The sequence below is a fragment of the Colossoma macropomum genome, unplaced genomic scaffold (assembly GCF_904425465.1).
Source record: "Colossoma macropomum unplaced genomic scaffold, Colossoma_macropomum, whole genome shotgun sequence".
NCBI classification, from domain to species: Eukaryota; Metazoa; Chordata; class Actinopteri; order Characiformes; family Serrasalmidae; genus Colossoma; species Colossoma macropomum.
The window spans coordinates 2,416,500-2,439,115 of NW_023495761.1; the positions used below are offsets into that span (position 1 = coordinate 2,416,500).

General features: G+C 37.9%; 1 protein-coding gene across 1 annotated transcript; it reads right to left on the bottom strand.

Moving 5' to 3' along the window:
* Positions 1–802: 802 nt before the first annotated feature.
* Positions 803–22,545, bottom strand: pknox1.2 (pbx/knotted 1 homeobox 1.2). The gene is made up of 12 exons (XM_036563406.1): positions 22,466–22,545; positions 20,648–20,759; positions 13,637–13,773; positions 11,987–12,158; positions 11,193–11,360; positions 10,723–10,797; positions 9,251–9,365; positions 8,851–8,948; positions 7,765–7,893; positions 5,858–5,934; positions 4,015–4,178; positions 803–3,050 (listed from the first exon to the last, which is right to left on the bottom strand). Exons 2-12 carry the CDS (start codon positions 20,696–20,698, stop codon positions 2,851–2,853), a joined length of 1,386 nt encoding a protein of 461 aa, XP_036419299.1. The 5' UTR covers positions 20,699–20,759; positions 22,466–22,545; the 3' UTR covers positions 803–2,850.
* Positions 22,546–22,616: the final 71 nt, after the last annotated feature.

Sequence of the window (22,616 nt, forward strand, 5' to 3'; positions counted from 1 at the left end):
CTATTAATATATTCGTCATATTTATTTACACACAGCTTTGATGTGGCACTTCAACAATAAAAGACACATGATGATTTTCGTTTATAACTGTCTGAGTCTTTAGTGCACCAAGGGAGAAAAAGAATAATCAATTTAAGAAAATTGTAAAGTTGTATATTTATATGTTGAATATCAGCTTCAGTAAGCACTCCTTAATTGGTGGGAAACAAAGAACTAAATATGCTTCAGAGCTACTTCTGGTGGACAAACATGATGTTGCACTGCTTTCTATTTGGAATTCTAATTTTTCAAAATGTCTGCATAATTTCATGGTTAAGCTGTAAACACAGTCATTCAGAGTGGTTTGGTGTGAAATGCTCCATTCTAGAGAAACTTACTGAGTCAGAATTGTTCACAGTAGTGGCGATAGGATACGTCTCTTTTTGAGAGAGAATTTTGGTCTAAAACATATTTTTTGATACAGTCATAGCTGTAAGGTACATTTAGGGTGTTATAAGACAAACTAATATGCCAAGTTTTTTTTTTTTGTTTAAATCAACATCACTATAAAAACTCAGAATACATGTGTACTTTCACACGTTTCACATCAAACTACTCTGCATGACAGTTTACACTGCAACCACTGAATTATGCAGAATTTTGCAAATCTGGTGGAATACCCATTTAATATATATTATTTTTAAGCATTTATGCTTAGTGAGCATTCAAAGAGTATTTTTATGAGCAGAGAATTATACAACAGAGCATACGTTCTGTAGTTTTTACAAGCTATACAGACAAGAATAAATCCCAAAAGCAAAAACACTGTACGTAATTGAGTTTATTACAAAACAGATAAAGGCAAACATGAGCGTGTGTGTGAAAAGCAGCAAGAGTATCCTAAAAAAAAAGAAAGAAAAAAGTGAATTGTTTAAAAGAATATTTCACCCAAAGAGTTTTGATGAAAGAAAGCTAGCAGGTGCAAGTTAGCATTTTGCCAACTAAATATGACTAATTAATTATTTCATTCATTGCTAGCTACGCCATATTAGCCTCCATTAGTATGTTCGGGTGAAGTATTCCTTTAAAGCTCAAAGGGAAACATGCAGCGTGTGGAAAGCCACCATGCAAAGCTAACTGAGGTCATGCTTGCCATCATCTGACCTCATCCACTGCATCACAAGACGACGGCTGAAAATAAGAACCCAGTTTGATGAGAAATCTGAAGCGCCTCACTTGAAAATGACAAACTGAAAAGAAATCAACTCATCCAGTTTGACAAATGACATCATACTTCAAAAACGGACGGATCTTGAAATGCAAAGAAATATTCATATTTGGCAAAAATACAGTCCGAAAAAGAGGAAAAAAATAAAACATCGGCTACAGTTTTACTGAATGTGAAATGGTACATACCAGGAGTGAGATTCAAAGCGGAAACTGGCCGACTGTACATTTTTTCTTAATAGTTTACATTGTGCAACATCACACACTGTCTGTAGGCCTACATGTGTTCTACTGTAAAGTATATGATGTTTGTAAATAATAGTGTTTATGTTTACTTTACAGCCATAAAGCACAAACCCATGCAAAAAATCTTTACATACTTGGAGCACTAAATGTCTCGGCTTAATTGCAATGGTTGGTGAACTCTTGATAAAGCACAGAGAACGCTCTAAAAGGGCAGCTAGTAGCTTATGACTTTGTTTACCAGTTTTCCAGTGCAATAATTAGGATAAACAGAGAAATCATGGTGGAAATGTGTTTAACCTTCTAAAAATCCACCTCATGATTATGTTTTAATCATCAAAACAAAACGAGTATCCCTTCTCACATTACAAATACTGACCTTAAAGTGGACATACATAATTTATTATTGATCTTTTTTATGTGTGGTGGTTTCCATGGTGATTATGACTGAAGAGGACGTGCTGTTGGACCTTTAAAGCAGAAATGAGGCCAGTCTCATGTTATGATATGAAACATGAAAGATGTAAGGCCTTGTTTTTCCCCCCTCTACTTCAGAGCTTATTACTATAGCAAAACCACTTTCGGAGTATTTCAGGTATGAAGCGTTATCAAAATTCCCCAAAACTGGGCCATCATATCAAAAAGTGTTTTTTTTTTTCTCATTGCTAACATAAACTGTCCAAAAATGCAGCGAAACTGAGCCAAAAAAAGATAAAACTCACAAAACCGGCACCAAGTTGTTTTGACAGTGTAATATAAAAATAGTTTTCTTCTTCTCTGGTGCCTGAAAACGATGCAAACACAGGCATGCAAGAGACGTAATCTCATTGTCTCGATACTCAAGAAGACGAGGACGAGTAAAGCCAAATCATCCAGCATTGACCTATGTTTTCTTTTTGTTTTTTTCTTTCATTTTTTTCCTTTTTTTTGCTGTGTTTTCAACACGGCCATTTACAGTAACATACAAAAAGTGCATGAGGTTTCCTGTGTGCTGCTGAATAAACAAACAGAAAAAAAAGTTTCTGAAATGAAACTGATGCATATCGCCACTGTGCGAGACATGTAGAGAAACCCCAGACATGTAGTACACTTGTGCTTTTTTTTTTCCTTTCAGGTGTCCGTGTGTGTGTGTGTATACTATGTTTTGGCGTGTATGGCTTTGAGCCTTCAATTTATTATTCATCAAGCTGTTTGACAACTTGAGTATGATATGCAGTCCATGACCATTCATTTGAATGCTGCAATGAGCAATTGTCTCTCGCCCTCCTTCTCTCTCTCTCATTTCTCTTTACTTCTCTCCTACCCCCTCGCTTTTTGCATTTGCGGTCTTGTTCATAATATACTTTAACATGTCCCTGTCAGAGTGTCTGTGTGAGTGTGAATGTGAGTAGTTTCTTGTTCCTACAGTGAGTCGCTGGTTTCCAGGCCTAGCCTGGTCATGTCGGAGTGGGATAGATTGTCCTCTTCATCTTCATCGTCGTCGTCATCATCCTCGCTGTGCCCTCCCATCATCACCTGCTGCATGGCCAGTGTCGCTCCGTCCGATGACAGCGTCTGCAGCCCATCTTCTCCTGTTACCATGCCAACTGCTACCATGGTGCCTGAGCATAGTAACAACAATGACACAGTAAATAATGAACATTATCTGTATTAACGTTACTTGGTCCCCCATGGTGTATGCACCTTGAAATGCCTCTTCTTACATTTTGTTTATTATATATAATTTCTGAATTGTATTTAGTAAAACAAGCTGAGAAATTCTGTTGAAAGTGCAGGTTCTAAACTCTCATTGATTCTACATTATGTATACAAACAGAGGAGGATATGATTTATTACTGTTTGAATTTGTTGTTTTTGTTGTGCATACAGTTTTATTTTATGGAGGAAAAAAACAACCATTCTATTTCTTTTTGTCATATCACAGCAAACGAAATGAAATCTAAAATAAATCAGTAATAATTCTAGACTTTTAACCCTCTGGATCCACGAACTTGCCTGTGCATCAAATTCAATGTTTCTATCAATTTTTCTCTATTTCTGTGATAATAAAGTGCAGAAATACAGTTTAAACATTTGCGAGATCGTATGTGACTCTGATCCAGAGTTATGAGGCTTTGAAGGGAGGCTGAGATACACATCATCTGCCTCTCACTGTGTGTAATTGGTGAATCTTTCTACATTTTTGTGAAACTGACCAATGAACATCACTAAGGACTGACCCATCACACTGGAAACCCTTCATTCTTCATTCGGTCAATATCTGAGACACATGTGAAATGGCGTTTACAGCTGCTGAGGTTGTTGTAGCGTTTTTGGAAAGTAGTGACGTAGATAAAGGAGTGCATTTTGATATGGGAAATATGGGTATCATGTTATATGCAAGTGCATTTAAAGTCAAATTTAAGATATGCAGAACTTGAGAAAATGCCGTTAGACCCCAGAGGGTTAAAGATTAATTTACCAGCATGAATATCATATCATCCATAAAACATCCATCAACTCAAACTGACACCTCAGCTATTAATACAGCACTGGGCTGATTTGCAATGTTATCACAGGCCGTACCGTCCTCCATGGCAACCTGTTGCTGGGAGACAGTGGAAGCGAGGGAGTCGGGCCAGAAGCGCTGGAGTGGGCGTGTCTGTGGCGTCTTCTTTTTGCTCTTGGGTGTGTCTGATGAGCTGGCGTCCAGCATGGGCTGCAGAATCCGCCTCCGCGCATTAATGAACCTGAGGAGGAAGGACATAAAGTAGGTCTGAGAGGGAATAAACTGGATATTTAAAAGGACCTATGTTCTACATTTCTTTTTCACATTTTCAAATGTCTTTATCCCTTAAAGAGGCTGTTTTCGTTACTGTGCCTTTAAGACAGATACGTAAATGAATTCTGTTTGTGTTGCATTATATTGTGCTTCATTCAAAAAGCAGTCCCACCTGAAATGTAACTGTTATGTTTGGACTGAAGTCCTCAGGGACACTGGAAAAAGTAAACTACAATGTCTGGAACTTGCTGTAGGCCGAACAGGCAGTCATGTGTGAATGGTTCATTGTTGTGACATCACAACTACTACTACTACTACTACTACTGATTATTATTATCATTATTATTATTATTGTTATTACTGAGGTAGAATAAATACATGGAGTGTCTTTTGTTCCCTTGAATAAGCTTACATTCCACAGCAGAACTGGGACAGCAGTTAATTCTCTGTTCTGTTAATTCTCGAATCTGTTTGACAATTCTGTTCATCTCTTAATTCTGACATGCTGTATCTATTAATGAGTCATGAATGAATCAGGCACATGGCAGACCAGCAGGTATGAAGTTCAGTTTCTAATTACTGATGATTACAGACGCAGAGGTATTACACTCAGTTGGTCTCAAGAACAATTTCTGAGTTCACCTGTCTCCGATACTGAGACCAATAATTTATAGTTTCAAGAGCGACACCAGACTTAAGTACTTCAACTACACTATAAAAGCTTTTTGAAAAGGATTTTATATAGCACCAAAAAGAGTTCTTCTATTGTAACATGCTTGACACTGTCAAGAATAGTCATCAACAACAGCAGAACCCTTTTTGGCGCTATATAGAATCCTTTTTTAAAACGGTTCTATGTAGATCCAACACTGTGGCATGCTCCCATCCCCCGGGTCCCGATGACGGCCGCGAGAGCCGGCAAGAAGGCGGGGCCCAAACCCCGAACGAGGACGAAGCCCCGCAATGATGGCGGGGAGAGGAGAACCGCAAGTGAGTGAGCGACGACGCACGAGTTCCAAGCCCCGCCTCCGGCCAGTTTAATTTAACTCTGGTTCGACCGTGGTGGCCGAGCCGAAGAGTGTAGGCGGTGACAGGGAGGCGGAGCAACGAACTCTCTGTCCCTCTCGGCCCAGGTACTCAGCGTGAGCGACTTTTAAAAGAGCAGTGAGGGAACAGGGAGATGGAGAGAAAAGCTTGAGTGAGAAAAGTACTGAAAAGTCTAGTTTTGAAAGCCACTGAAAAGTGCCCAGCTTAGGTTTTGTTTTTTTGACGTGAAAAATAAAGTGAAATGGCTGCTGCGACCGCCAATCTTGCCTCCAGCGTCCTTCTTGCGCCTGGGGTAGTACGGGGCGTGCTACAAACACATTCTCCATCAATCTAAAGAACAATTTACCATGCAAAGAACCCTTTAAGCATGCAAATGGTTCTTGTCCATGGTTCGATGTAGAACCATAGTCTTTACAAAAGAACCCTTGAAAAACCAACTTTAAGAGTGTGATTAACAGCATGTTCTAAAACTTTAAAAGTGTTTACATAGCACTTCCCTGGTTCCTATCATGTCCATTGCAAATATTTTTCTTCCTGTTCTATACCACTCTACCCTAAACACACTAAGGAGTCACTTCATATTGTTTGGTATTAACTCACCAGTTGTTGACTTGTAGCAGGGTGAGGTTAGTCTGCAGGGCGATCTGCTTCTTCTCATCTTCTGTGGGATACGGGTGCTGAGAGGTAAAAACATTCATATACTGATCAAATCTCTCCTATAGAAACAAAAAACTATATAACATCACGTATAACATATTTACAATAGAAATGAAGAGTGTGAGAGTCCAATTCACACCAAAATCTCATTCTCAAAATGTGCTCTCAGATCCCCCGTCCCTCCTTCCCCTCCACATTTAAAGATTTAAAACTGTCAAGTGATGGGTTTTTCATGCATGAACACTGTAAAGGGCATTCAAATCTTTAAAGCGTTTCAGACGGTCAAAAGGGTTTTCTGTAGGTTCAAAAACTGGGGACCTTCCAGGCCAAAAAACTGCTGAGATTAGCGTTTATCCTCGTGTAACGCTCTGAATTCAGTTCATGAAGGCCTTGCTAATTAGCTGAATTTAATGAGACAGTGTGCTAAGGTCTGCAGTGTTTTGGCCCGTGAGGAGTCTAGTGTGACACCTGTGTTCTACATTTTTTAATATTTTATTATTTTCCCTGAAGTCACCTCATAATATTTGTGCAGGTTTATGTACCAAAAACAATCAGAATTCATTTTCACATAACCATTTTGAAATCTCTCTTTATCCCTTAGAATTAAAATGATAGAAAAATAATTAAGACTAATATATCTAAATGATAATTCTGACTGGCTGCCCTGTATTGTGCCTCATTCAAGAAAGCAATCCTGGCTGAAACACTCCTGATAACTTCAACATGAATGAGCAGGGCTAAAGTGCTGTAGATTGAATAGGCAGATACATGTATATGCATTGGTTGTGATACCACATGAACCAAGACTGAATCGACTGCAAAGACTAGGTAGTGAACTACATGAAAAAAAAATACTACATTACATACTACATCAGAATTCAGTTTTCCATGTCCTGGGCTCTTTAACACTCCAAGGGGTGTTAATGATGGTGCCTGATAGCCACAGTCTCATTAGAAGGATCTCTTACTGTGAGCTGTCACTGTAGAGCAGGCCTCATCTCCTCATCACTGATGACCTTTTATGAGCTCCTCCAGTCGCCTAGTCAGATGAGGGCTTGTGAATGTATGCTTCTGGCCATCATGTGTCTGTCACCCCCTTCTCAATTCTCTCTTAACACATTCCTTTTCTTCATCCACCTAGCCTAGCAAACTTATTCTTAGATTTCTTTGAGGTATGTACGTGATTATTTAGGCATGCAGTTTGCACAACTGTAATTGGTGTACGGAAGCTTCCATTACTAGCTAGCTACATTAGCCTTGAAGGTCCAGTACAAAACTAATAAAGCAAACATTAAACAACAAAAGGGTCTTTGCTGATGATCTATGTCTGGGGTAAGGGGGAAACTTGATTTTATTTGCCTAATTATTAAATATTTTATATTAATCATTACTAATTATTACTAACATAGAGGTAAACTCCCTTTTTTGGCATACACCTATGTTATGTAACAAAGCTATAGTGCAATTATTGCAATGTAAAAAGAGCCAAGACTACAATTTCTTTGTTACATGTTTATAAGTTTACAAAATTACATGTTTATGCTGTCCATTTAATAAACTCAATAGTGCACTGAGTGGATTTACACCTTGAATATGTATAGCAAAATATAGCACTAAATGCTAGAATACAGGACTAATTATAATGTAGCTGCCTTAACAAATCCTTGTATTTTCAAAATAATTACTTTATCGGAGTAGGAGGAAAAAAACTTTCCTTTTTTTAATGCAAGTTAATGTAACAACTTTCTTTTCAAACATGTCATTTTTAAATGGTATATTTTTTTTTATGTAGTTATGAGTTTTGACTAAATTACTGTAGTAATTTATTTACTATAGTAAACAGTCCTCACCCCAATATGCTGGAAGAGCCAGGAGCGCATGATACTGGTGGCATGTTTAGGCAGAATGCCTCGTTTGCTCTTAGACGAGCCTTCATCTTGACTCAGGAAACTCAGATCCTGGTTCAGCTGCAGCTGGAGCTGAAAAACATAAACACACACAGGAAAGTTATGAGTGTGGTATGTCTGTATGTGTGTGCAAGAATGTGAGAGTGTATAAGCGCGTGTATAAGACACGTGTGACCAAGAATTTGAGTATGTGAGTGGCACATATGAATGAGTTCATTCATGCCATTTTGTAGTTTTAGCAATAAATAAGTGAAACAATAAATAAGCAATAAATAAGTAAGGCCATATGAATATAAGAATGAATACAAAGCGTGTATTTGAATAATTGTTTTGACAATAAATACTTTTTTTTTAACCACATGAACTCTACAAGCCTGAGACAAGGTCTCAAAAAACAAAACAAAACAAAAAAAACGCTTGTTTAAATATACTGCCAGAAGAGCAACAGTAACATCACTTCATCGAGTTTAGCGTGCAGAACCAGAGCCTTTTGTGTCGTACTGCATTTTCTATTATTTTATAAAATATGCACAAAGCTACCCGTCTTGTTGGATGCAGTGTGTGTTTTTTCTGAGTGTGTGAGCTCATTCAGACCGCAGTTCAGATCCGTAAGAGCTTATCATTTTTTTTTGACCAACTGACCAAATTTTATTTTACTGATTAATGTATTTTTGGTAAGGGCTTTTATTGATTTATACAACCAGTGTAATGATCCAGCTGATGAATGACTTATATTTCTATTCATGTACTTAAAATGGTAGTTTGTGACACAAACTCAATAAATATTTCAGAGTTTATGGCTTTGTTAGGTCTTGGTTTTTTGCATTGGCCTTAAATGGTTTATTAAATTTAAAAACAGTAAATAAGTACGTCAGGCCCTATAAATGAATACAAGACTGTATTTGTGTATTTTAGAGCCCTGATTTTCAACATTTTAAACAGCATTGTTTTAACATACATTAACAAAAAGTACAGTTGAAAATGCTGAGATTCATTTCAAAACAGCAGTGGTGTATACAAGAGTGTCACCTGTGAGTTCTGGATGTGTATCGTGCCAGGTGAAAGGGCCTGAGTGACCACCTGGCCTTCTGGAGTCACAACGGTAACTGGCTGATACACAGTACCACCTGAGTAAACACAGACACATATACAGTCAAACATCATAAAAAGAACCACAAAACTGGTAAGGACTTCAATTAACGATACTTTGTCGATAACACAAACAGACAAGTTATACAGAGTAGTGGTGTGTTTTAAGGAGAAGCAAAGAGCAGAAGATATATACCTGTATCAATATTTCTATCTATCTGTGTATATATGTATATATATATATATATATTTGTGTGTGTGTGTGTGTGTGTGTGTGTGTGTGCACAGAGAGAGAGAAGAAAACTGCTGGGGTAGCAAGCACAAAAGCAGAAACACATACCTGACACTACCTGTGTAGGGTTGACCGTTGTCACGGTAACGTTGCCCTGTTGCAGGGCGGAAGCTGGTACTACAATACCCTGAGGACTTACAGTCCCAGAGAAAGAGCTTGGGGTCTGAGAATACAAACACACACAAAACAGTTACTTACTTCAACAATAATTAATCATTTGCATAAAGTAGGGATAACTGTATAGCATGTAAAATATCAACAATACACAGCTGTGCTGGGAGTTTTCATGCAGAAATCTATTTACGCTACATCAGTGGGGAACCCTCACGGCTTTCTAGGCCTTCAGAAAAGGCTTAAATATTTTTGAGAATTAAACAAAACTTTTCCATATTATCAGGGGTATCTAGACAGATGCAGATGATAGATGCTGGGGCCAATTTCCTGAGAAAATAGTCACTCTAGGCTTCCAGAAAATCCTAGATATGTCACTCACTGCAAATATAAGCAGTCGAATAACCAGATTTCAGTTAGCTGTTAGAAATTTTAAAAAGTGGCAGCAGCTCTATGCCAGGCCTCCTTACTGTAAGGTTCTGGTGTTTCTCACTCTCTCTCTTTCTCACACACACGCACGCACACACAATATGCTTTTCTGAGTGCAGTGCAATTTGTGAAACACTGAATAAAAATCGTGTAGTTGTAGGTTATCATTGTTTTTTAAATGTGGCAGTAAAGGTTCTACTTTGCCTGTTCCAACTTTTAACATCTCAGAAAAACAATACTGTGTTGCATATCATGTACGGTGAAAGTATTGTGATACTTTTGCCATATCGCCCACCCATAGCTGTCTGTTTTTTACTGGCTGGTCAATGTATCAGTCATCGTTAGAGGCTTGACATTGCTCATTTCAAAGACCTATCAAAGTTCTGGTATTGGAGGAGGGGCCATTTTAAAAGCAGCACAACAAAGTTCATCAAGGAGGATGGAGTTTTCTCATGCTTTCAGCTGTTGGCTCACTGATTGTGTACTACCATGCTATCTTATATGTAGTCACACTAGCTTTGTAATTCTTTTACCTCTCGTAGCCACAAGAGCTTTGTAACCCTTTTACCTCTTGCAGTCACACTAGCTTTACTGCCTCTCTGCTTCGCCCTTTATATGCTTCTCTCTCATGCTGCTCTGCATGCTCACATATCCTACAGCAAGGCACCAACCTTTGTATTTACCTTTCGTCATAGGTAAAAACAGAGTAGGCAGCCTTTTGTTTTGTTGTTAGATTACTGTATTATACTCAAGTAGTGTATATTTCTACCTCAGTAACTGCTGTGCTCACATACGTTATAACCTGGCTGCGTATACCTACATATCAGAGCATGTTAAATATCTCTGCACCTTATCCTCACTACCTCATGCTCAGATATGAGCGTTGTGTCAGCACTGCACTGTCCTGTTTACTGTGTCTAATGTCTGTTTTATTTATCGTATTTATTGTATTGTTTCTAGTTTAATGTTTGCACACTTACGTTTTCACTTTGTCTGTACTGTATTATTTGGTTCCATGTTGCACCATGGTCCTGGAGGAACGTAATTTCGCTCCACTGTGTACACAGATGGAATGACAATAAAAGCCTCTTGACTTGACTTGACTGTATGTCTACCCTAATACACACCACATTAAATGGTACAAAGGTGGAAGCTGTGTTTTGTGTTCCTTCCTGGTTCGTTCTCCACACTTCATATTTAAACCATATGTTAGTAGCCCCACTTTACCCTAGACTGCCCATTCAGTATTAACAATAATAATAAAAATAAACTTTATTTATATAGAATCGTTCTTATATCCAAATGCAGCTTTACAATGAGGTAAACAGATCAAAGCCGGCATGCAACAATTAAACAGGTAATTAACTCAAACTCTCCTCAATACTGAACTCTCAAAAATGAGTTGTGGCACAATTAATTATGAACCAGTGGAATATGGGGGTGCGTCTACCTGTGTGGGTGAGTATGGACTGCCAGGATCAGTGCTGCTCAGCAGAGTCTCGCTGTTCATCTTGGTCTTCAGGCAGGCAATATAGCGGCTGCAGAAATCTTTACACAGATCATTCACCTTCTCAAGCTCCAGCAGGTGGATCCGCAACACTTGTATCGCCTTTACCATCTTCGGCAAGCCAAAATAATCACAGGAACAAAGTATAAAACTCTGTATGGGTTTACAGTTTTAGTTTGTGGTGAACAAGATTTGTGAGGAACAAGGTCTGGCTGATCTTAGATAAGGTTTTAGATTTTAGTTTATGAACAATCTAAAAACAATAGCAGCTGTTGGCATCCAATTTCATTAACTTTTTTTTTTCTTTACCTTGGTGATTTATAACTTAACTGGGATTTTCTGAAAAACTTAAAACTCCTACATGAGCGTTTCCCACCCTTACCCTTACTAGTCTTGGTGGAAGTAAATACCGGTAAAATTGTGAAAAACCCAATGAAACTTTAGTCAGTTTTTATTTTAGTTTTATAATGAGCATTGTATAATATTATATCTTATTGGAACATATGCTAACATGTGCACCAGTAAAATCTCCTTGCACATCTTGTCCTTCTGATTCTGATTCTAAAAAGATTCTGAAATTTACGTAGATGCTCGGGCAACTTGTATATACTCTTTTTCAAGCAAGAACTGTTTGAAGCTCAGTTTCCCGGTCATGATGCTCGAGGGAAAAACTGCCAACTATGTCTTACTTCCCCACTATCAGTGAGTGTTAGTGGAGGAGACGGCTAGATCCTCACCAGGTTGTCGAGTTCTGGGTCTTCACTGAAGAAGGCCTTGCTCTCTTTCTCTTGACTCCGGACAAAGTTCTGGATGTCTACATCAAAACTGGCTGACGTCACACACTCCGAGCTTTGTGTGGACTGTTCACACTTCTCAAAGAGCAGTGCTAGGAGGGGGAACAGGGGGTGTCTGTCACACAAACATACAGACATACATGTCTCAGAGTGAATGACTGATTTCAATAATACAATAATTAATTTAAAAAGTATTCTAAAATGATTCTAATATGATGCTAGCACACTACAATATTAAAAGGTGTCAAATAATTTGTAAGAAGCTGTAAAAAAAAAATTAGACGTGTCCAGAATGATGAACAAATCTGTAGATAATTTTAGAATAACTGACAAAGCTGGACAGGGGTGGGCAATATGACAAGATATATTGTTGTAATGATAAATTACATCACATTACGTCACTGTACGCTTTTCTGAGCATATCTTCGGTACTTAAACAACACTGACCAACAGCATGTTTCATTATAAAGAGAGCATAATTAGGCCTGGTTAAAATACCTCTATTCAATATTTTTTTTTGTACTTTTTAAATGTGACACTGATGGTTCTTTTTTGTTTGTTCAACTTATCAAGTCTCAGATTCTCAATCAATAATGTAATTAATATTGTATATGGAAATGTCTACAACAGGGGCGTCCAATCTTATCCGCCAGTGTGGCTGTGGGTTTTCTTTCTAACAATGCAGGAGCACACATGATCAGTTGTTGTAGTAAGTAGAAATTAGGTGTATTCCAGCTTTGTTGGAAAACCTGCAGACATACTGGCCCTTTATGGATAAGACTGGACACCCCTGGTCTAGAAGTATAACAATGTTATACTCCAGCCATATCACAACCCCTGTATAGCATTCAGAATGCTGAGTTACCTCAGCTATTATTACTATCCTAGCCTTTTTCAGCTCATATCTTTCAGCTTGAAAACAGCCAGTTTGTAAAGAGGTAGTGAAAACTGAAGCCATGCCTGATAAGCGGTGCTGAACGCTTTGATTCATTCAATTTATAAGAGTAGAGTGTAAAAATGAATTTACACCTGATTTTTAATCGGCTCAGGTTAAAAACAGAGACAGAAAACCAGGCCTAGTCAGTCATGCTGACATTTTTCTGAATGCAAAGTTTTATTTGTCTACAGGCAAAATAAACAGTTCACTCTTTAAAGGGTGATGTGTTTTTATTTTTATATTAAATACAAAGATACCAAAACCGTACCGTTACTGTGGCCCAAAAACCGTGATACTTGCCGAATCGTGGGCTCACTGTATATAACTGTATGTGTTATAATATGTATTGTGATAATTAGGGTAACAAACAAGTTGGAATGAACAAAATGCACCAGTAAAACAACAGCAGTAGTAGTTTTAGAGGTTTTGGTTGTGACAGAAATAATATTATTATATTGCCCCTCCATAATGACGTAATTTTAAACTTTACTTTTAAACTTTGATTTTAAAAGTTGGTGTATGTGTAGACGGAATGAATTCCAGTTATACAGTGATAGGGGCAAAGAAAGCTGAAACAAGAGAGAGAGTGAGAAAAATAGAGAGAGAGATAGAGAGAATAGACAGAGTGATAGAGATATATATATAGAGTGCTCTACCTGTAGATGGCGGCTTTTTGGGCCTCCATGGGAGTCTGTGGTTCAGCTGGCACTGGGTCGCTCTCTTCCTCTTCTTTCTCCTCTTCCTCCTCCAACTGCTCCTTCGTTTCTCCCACTGCATGCTCCTCCTCTTGCATCTATCCAGAGAGAGAGAGTCAGAAATAGAGAGAGAGAGAGAAACAGAAAGACAGAAGATAAGGGCCAAATTTGAAAGTACTTCTGTGTTGGCTGACGTACGATGACTGTGAGGATGCTAGCAGGCAGGCCTGCAGTTTCTAGTATGTGTGTGTGTAGGAGGTGAAGAACACACAGCATCTCTTTCATCCCCTAACCGGACGATCAAGAGGGCAGGGGGGCGGAGCAGCTACATTCAAGGATGGGACCCTAAGGGTAGGCATGGGGTTTTAAACTGTGTGTGTGTTAAAAGGGCACTGAGACTGGAGACACAAATCACTCTCACAAATGCACTTATTCCTTAATGTCAAATCACTACTGTTTTTTCTTTGTCATTTTATTGCTTATATATAGCTTCTACGAAGTCATCATAATTTCACAGAAGCCCAACAATGTATTATATGATTTTCAAAGTGAAAAAAATTAACACATCCTCTACAGAGAAGAAACTTAGATGTGACATTTTCTGCAAACCACTGAGATGTACACAGATCATCGAGATGTACACAAAGTCATTTAGACAATTTTAATATGAAAAGGTTCACTGTAGAAAAACTGACACAGATTTTCTTTACAGTGGTGGTGATGGGAACCAGGGGCGATGATGTCTACAATGCAAATATAACCACTTTATTTACTATCCAAAATAACCAGTGAGCATAAACATGTCTTCTGAGTTTATATAGGTAATTGGTAATTATGTTACAAATGTGGTAAATTTAAATTTAAAATTTAAAATTAATTTGCTTCAAAAAACCCTGCATGTACCTCTCTGCCATGAATGTATTTAAAAAAGAGTTCAAGGCCAAACCCTTCTCAAAACTGTCCTGAAAAAACAACAGTACCCATTTTGTGTTAGAAACATTCTGTGATGGAGCTTTTAGAGCTATTAAATACTTCAGACGTCTGGTTCCTATCACCACCACTGAGAACAATTCAAGACTAAGCGTCATTCAAGAGTAAGTTTCTCTAGAACAACAATTTAATTATACAGGATTTTTACAAAAATGCTGAATTTTGGGGAAAACTGATTCCACACTCATAAATGGTTGGAAATTAATTCAAAATACACACATTTTATATAGAATTGATACATTTAATCTAAAAAGAATCAATGTTTTGCAAAACAGTTTACAGCCTTTTAATACTGACTTATTATTATTATTATTGATTATTATTATTTCTCTCTTTTACATTCTTTATTCCTTGCATTATATCTTTTTATACCAGTTGTTTAATCATACCATCTACAAACAAAAAACCCCAAAACCTTACACACTAACATGACATTTGTAAGTAACACACACACACACACAATATATATATATATATATATACATATACATACATACACACACACACACACACACACAGCTGTAGCTGTGAGCCAAAAAGTACAACAGTCTTTTTGTCTTGGAACGTCTCCATTTAAATCAAGATATTATCACCGGACGTGAATCAAAAGCTTCTTTATATTGTTCCGTTACACAAGCGCAGAGCAGAGAGCGACCTTTTACAGTGAAGGTGATATAAACCTCAGTCATTCACACAAGGCTGTTAAACTCAGAAAAAGCTGAACTGCATGTCTTAGCCTGGCAGATGTGAAGGTTATGGAAATTTCCCAGCATGGTTCCTCATATTAACTGTTACTTTACTTTCACATTACTTTCATTGACATTAACAATTTATCATTTATACCTGGAAACAAACAACAGAGGCTTTCAGAACTTTGAAAAATTAAAAACAAAGAAAAGTCATGACATGGAAAAAGAAGAAGAAATATTGAAGATTCTGCACTATTTCTAGGTCACTATTCAAATGTAAGCAAATTTGTGACACCGACCACATTTGTACAAAAATGTCTTTTTTTTCTGTTGAAGCCCGTGTTCAGACGGCTCTGAGGAGGAAGCAAAAGAGAATACCAAATTCTTTTCTATTAAATATGTTTTCTTCTTTTTTTTCCAGACTGAAAAAATGATTAACTCGCACTTACTGGCTGTTTTGACTGAATATAAATTAAATGAAGGTTTTTTTTAGACTTTAACACAGTATTGTTCAATTGGTCTTTTTAAAGCTTCCTTGCATTTTTTTTCCATTAAAAAATTTTGCTATCTTTGAAAGGCCACACATGGTTGGTTATTGTTCGATTACATCCATTTTTAATTCTGATTACTCGTTGTCAAAATAAACAGTCAACAGTGATCGACAGCAACAGCCCTAGTCTCAATGTTTGTGTGGGTACATATATTTATGTTTTATTATTTATTTTTTTGGTGGTGGGGATCTTACCATCTTCTCAGCATACACTTGAGCACCTGCACAGCCCAAAATAAGAATGTATTCCTAAAATGTGAATTCATAGTGTTACTACAGAACATAAAAACCCAGCTTAACAATAAAACACACTAAAATGATCCACTACCTCTGTCAGTGTCTTCTTTTCTCTCTCTTACAAGTGCAGGCGCATGTGATTGAGCTCGTGACAGGCGGTAACAATGGCATTGATTGAAATTAACATTTAAAAAACTCTTCTCTGTGCAGCTATAAAGCCGTGGCTCAATCTTGAATGTCTTCATCTTTGACCACAGGTCCTGTAATCCACATGACCAATACTGTATTAACAATTTGCGAGGGACATTTGTGTAATAGAAATGACACAATACGATTTTGTTCTGGTATCAATATTTCTTCATTAAAAACCAGTAAGCTTTAAAATGAGCTATATTTTTCTTTGGAGCACTTCACTTAAGAGGAGCATCTAAAAGCAGGATATCATGCTCATACTACTCAAACACCAAGGCTGAGTGATGTGAAAAGAATATCTAATTGATTTTTCTGACCAAGACTGCAACTGCAATTTAAATGCGATCATTTTCTATAAATTGATATTAATAAATATAAATTATTTATTTTGTCAAGAAGACCAGTAAATCTGTTTTTTTAGACTTGAGGCTTGATGCTGAATGGAGTGTACCACACTGCCAGTTGCACAGGCTCCGTGTTATTAGGTTAAATGTACCCATTTAAAATTTGTTAAGACAACATTGAATACTGTAGGACATCACTAAAATGGCAGCTCTTGCAATTTGAAAAAAAGAAAAAACACACTCCTTCAAATAGAGATAAGGATTGGACCAGATTTAATATCTTAATTTCTAATTCCAGACCCAGCATTTTCTGCTGATAGACAGCATTTTCAACCCCATACTGACACTAGTGATGGGGGAGTTGATTCTAAATTAATCAGTTCTTACACAGCAACACATCTGGAAGTTGGGGTCAACTCCTGACCAATGAATGAGAGTGGAAATGCTTTGATTTGACTCTTCAACTCTGTTTTTTTTTTCGTAATTGGCTTGAGGGACATTTTTGAGGGAGGTGTGAGTAAAGCCATGAAGAGTCTAAGTCACATGAGTTTGTTTAATTATCAGGCTTTAAACAACACCAATGCTGCAAGCACAAAGTCTGGTCACAAAAACGTTGCAATGTGTCCTACACTAGTCTGCACCCCACTCTACATTTTCTTCATGATTAGGGCTCCAACAATTAGACAGTACAAGGAACAAAAAGGAAAACCAAAAACAAAGAATATTTCTCATAGAACATTGTGGAAAAGAGGATGAAGCTAAAGTTGGCGACGTACCTGCCATATACTCATTTGAATTTTCCATTCCATCTTAAATAGTGCTGCAGGTACATACTGGCACCAGAGCACCATTAAGGTAACCTAGGTAGGTAGGTAAGGGTGCATCATTTAAGGTGGAAAGGAAAAGTCAAATAAGAAGCTGGCGAATACAACGGCAACTTAAAGCAAAAAGAAGAACAAGATAATATCCAACTGCTCTGGAACAAAACCTCGTTTCCAAATAATTAAAAAAATATATACAAATAAATAAAATAAAAATGATTCCCTTTTTAAATATTATGACTACAGAAATGATTTTCTCAGTACATCACTTCGAGCACTCCTCCGCCCCTCAGTATGCAAAATAGGTTGATGGTAAGATGTGTTGAAACATAAGTCAGCTGTGATCATTTGTTATGCTATCTGATATTACTAGGTATAACCTACCAATTTATCATATCACTATAATCTGTAGCTCCACAAAAAAACTGAGTAAACGTTAAGAATGCTTTAATCTCTGCTACATGCTTTTTTTAAAAAAAATACATTTTAGATTCTTACTGTATATCCTAAGCAACATCCTGAACTACTCAAAAAACTGGGTACATTTAGGATGGTTTAATCTCTGCTATATGCCTTTATCATTGGCTCTGGCTCCGTCTTGGTTAAAATTGATTCGAGGAGTCGACTACAAAAAAAATCTGGAGTCGTGCACTACTAACTGACAAATGATTCGACCGAAATCAGTGAATTCACAAAAGAGAAAATGTGGCAATAACTAATTAATTCAATCATTCCAATTCAAAAAGCAAAAGCGAACAGCTACTTCTGAAAAAAGGGGAAATCAAAATAAGCTCTTATAAGTAGTATTTAAGTAGATACATTTGTTAGTGCATCTATTCTGGAATGTTAGAATTGCTCATATATATTATAACAGATCAAAATATTCAGTAAAGCATTTCAATTTCTTTACTTTTTTGATTTGGTTTATTGTACTTATTGTATTAATTCCACTACTGTGTAAATAGTCCTCCAGTCACAACTGTGTATTCAGGGTATTTTTTATATTATAAAATCTAATCAAACTGAATTGTGGTGAAATTTAAGGTTTTATGAAGCAACAATCTGTTTCCTAAAGAATCGTAATCTAAGTAAATTCAAAAGCATATCAGTAAAAGACTACAACTTACAGAACTTTTCCAATAAAGCTATTTCACTCCACTGTAAGCTAGATTTGTATAGCTTGTGACTGCATACACATTATGTAAATTAAAAACAAATTGTCTGGTGCTTTTAAATACGCATCTTTAAGTAATTTAGCATTGCTTATTATGCCCAGATATTTTTTTCATGCATTTCTGGGGGACAACCTGCTTCCTTCAGAAATTCAGAAAATGTAGGCTGATGTTGCCATAAGGTTACTTTCAAATGAATAATATATCCACTAGAGACAAGCCTATGATACAGTTTGGAAAAAAAAAAAAACACACAAATAAATGTTGGTAAACTAAAAGAAGCTTTGGTGTAGCTGATCTTTTAAAGGGATACTCCAGAAGTTTTTTGTGAGCTCTATCTGCTGCATCTGTATCTTGCTTCAGCATCTGCCCACTGGCTTCAGTTATATGGTAAAAACAAACTAAACAACCTTTGTTACAGATGTGGCAGAAAGAGATTAGGATGAAAAACACTGGAGTATTCCTTTAACCCTTTGCCAGTCACTTCTATGGAAGTGTCACTCGTCATGTGAGAGCTATAAAGTAGTTGTAGTAGCTTTTATTGTCCCCAGTGGGGATTTTTCAACAAATCACGTTGAGGTGACACTGAACATGGACAAACAACAGTAGCCACGTAAAACATTAACACAATATAAAACACAACCTATGCAACAGGCTTGCTGGTTTGTACTGATGTTCTCTTACTTGTACTGATGTTCACTCCTAAACTAACCCACCACATTGAGCCCATTATACCCTCAGGAGCATCTGAATGGGAGCATTAGGTTTATATGGACTAGTACTTAATACCAGCATTAAATGATTTAATAATTGTGGTAACTGTTAATATCAGCTGTGATGTCATTTAACATGGTCAGGAATGGTGAGTGTAAGCTTAAAAGTCTCTATAAAGACAGGTACACACGCATGAGACTACTCAATTCTCAGAAGTGAAAGGTTTTCCTCACTTCCGAAGTGTGTGGTACAATATAAAACAAGCAATTATTCTTGTTTTACTGGCAGGATTTTTGCAGTATGGAAAAATTTACAAGACCTTAATATTGGCCAACTGATATATCGATAAGGCCTTAACATGCTTAGCATTGCAATAAAACTCCACAGGTGAATCACTGGGACCAAAATGAAAATCAGACAAATTAGTTACACACTATTGCTGCATATATATCAAACCCTTTGGTTCTATGTCATTAAAAAAATACTGTCTGTACAAAAAAAAAATGTTTATGTCTACTTCCACAAAGGTACAGCTGCAGATACAATGTGCAACCCGTTTAATTTCCTCAGAATTTTCGATGGCTTTGTATTTAAACTGTAATTCCAGACTTTTAACAATTTCTGTAAATTCAATCATTACAATGTAAACAAAGTCATTTGGTGGTTTGTTGCGAAGTTCTCTGCTCTAGAGAAATTTACTGAGTCAGAAATGTTCGCAGTGATGGTAATGGGAACCAGATGTCCACCTCTGAAAGCTCCCTTACAGTAAGTTATTATATGATAACATTATGAAGACTCTGCCAGATGCCTGAGACATTGTTTTATGTTTGGAGGATTTTGGCCTAAAACTTCTCAAATCCACTCATGTTGAAGAGATACATGCAGGGTGTTATAATGCAAAACAGTTCCCAAAGAAAACATTTTTTTCCAGATCTGACTATTTTACCTTCACTAGTATTAAAATACAAACCCAGAAGACATGTAGAGGTTCACTGGTGGCTTTGAATAGTAAATAAAATACCTATATTTGTACTGTTGACATCTCACGGTTGCTATCACCACCACTGTAAGGAAATCTGAGAAAAACAGCCCCCAATAAACTTTGGCTCCTATGTTAATAGATGCTGGATGTAAGATTATACATTTATTTGAGCACAGGTTTAGGACACGACTCACCGCATCACACAGGCTCCCAAAATAGCTGTTTCAATGTGCCCCATGTTTTAAAAGTAGGCAACACGATCAAACATAATCCTTACTCACCTGTTCAGCCTCCTGGAACTCCTCCATGGCCACCGATGGGGAAGTCATCATAGTTACTGTTGCTGCTGACAACACTTGAGCATTTCTAGCGCACCCAGTTTCAGCACCACAACTGGAAGAACACAGGCCTCCTTGCATTATCAACAATAACGCTTTATTTTTCAACCATTTAACAGATATTCATACATTTCAGATCATTACTGTACAGCTTGAACAGCACATGTTAAAGAAATGGGTCACAACTTAAAAATAAGGCTGCTTCACATAGGATAGAGTGCCACTGTAATAATAACCTGTAGCAATGAAATAATAACCCAGGGTTCATTCTGAAGGTTGTTTTCACCTTTCTAAATGTAGCACAAGGGCATGCATGGACTGAAACATAAGATGTGTGTGTTGTGTCCAAGACTTCGAGGTCATTCAACTCCTAAAGTGAACTTGTAACTCATATGGGGGGGTGGAGGTGGGGGTGGCCATGGAGAGCAACAACATTTCTTCTGAACCAGAACTAGTTAGCTAGAACAGCTATTTGCATTTCTATTGCAGTTGTGGTTTAACTGTGAGGTGATCGTAAACTGAGTCACGAAGACGGATAATGAAACTGCCTCCATGTAACCTTACAGCAGAAACAGACTGAAGTTGGCTTTTTTTCCCGTTCCACCTTAAACGGTGCAGCAGTTACAGGCGCCAGAACGTAAATGCTGCACCATTTAAGGTGGAACGTTAACATTCGAACAAAACGCTGCCGAATAAACAAGCGGACCTCTGCTTCTTTAGCTAACCTACAGCAGAACGACTTCATGAGGCTTCTGTGAGGAAAGGCGGTCGCACGGAACAAGCTGGCAAGAAACGCAGCCCATTTCGACTCGTCTTTTCATTAAACGACCTGCTCCAGGCGGCATTAGCCCAGCCCTTGTTGAGCTAAATCGCGTTTTAGCCACCAAAATGAACGGCAGCGAGCAGACAAGGCGGTTTCGCGTCCGTTAGCTACGTTGGGTTGGAAGTTATTTTCGTATCTTCTCCTAAACACTAACTACCGCCGCCGCCATGTTCCTCCTGAACGTGTTTTTAACACATGCCCGGGCTGAACTTAACGTTACTCTGATTAATAAAACGAGGAAACTCCCCTTTACAACATGGACCGAGTAACGTAACTACAACCGTGTTTCACAGTAACGTACATCACGCTTTCAAAACTATCTGAAAACAAATCCATGAAATTCGTTAGCTTCTTATTCGAATGTTCCGTTCCACCTTAAATGGTGCAACGCTTACATTTTGTAACGGCTGCACCATTTAAGGTGGAACGGAAAATTCGAATAAGACGCTGGCGAATAGGAAGCCAACTTCAGCCTCGCAAAATAAAAACCAAAAAAAAACGTCGTCCGTTCCGCGAAGAGACAGAAACGTTTTCTCTTCTGACTTGTGAGAGAGAGAAAGGGGGAAAAACCACCTCGCGTCTGTTTCTTTAACGAAAATAAAAGCCTGCCCATCGCCTATCAATCAATCTAGGGACAGCAGGACTATCCCTCCCTACGATACGAGCTGCCCGCCATTCGCCGCTTGTACAAAAGATCATAAAAAAAAAAAACACATTGGGCCCTCGCCGCTGCCTTGTGCTCTCGTCCTCCGTCAGCCGAAACCGCCATCATATTTTCTTTTTTTCCTCTAACGTCAGAGTCGGAAAAAGCAGACGGTCGGGACGCTTCTCCCCCCGGGCAGCCCTCTTTACTGCGCGCCCGGGGCATTATAGCGCGGAGCCGAGATCGCCCTGATTGATAGGGAGTAAAAAAAGGGAGATTTTGAGTGACAGCTTACCTCAGTGCCAATCTTCATCACAATGACAAGCGGCTGCAGCAATCGGGACCCGCAGTTGTTGCATTGCGTCACCACGCAAGGCACGCAGGCCGCTTCGCTCATGAATATTCATGCAGTGGGAGGAGATGTTTTACGCTTTACGAAAATTGTT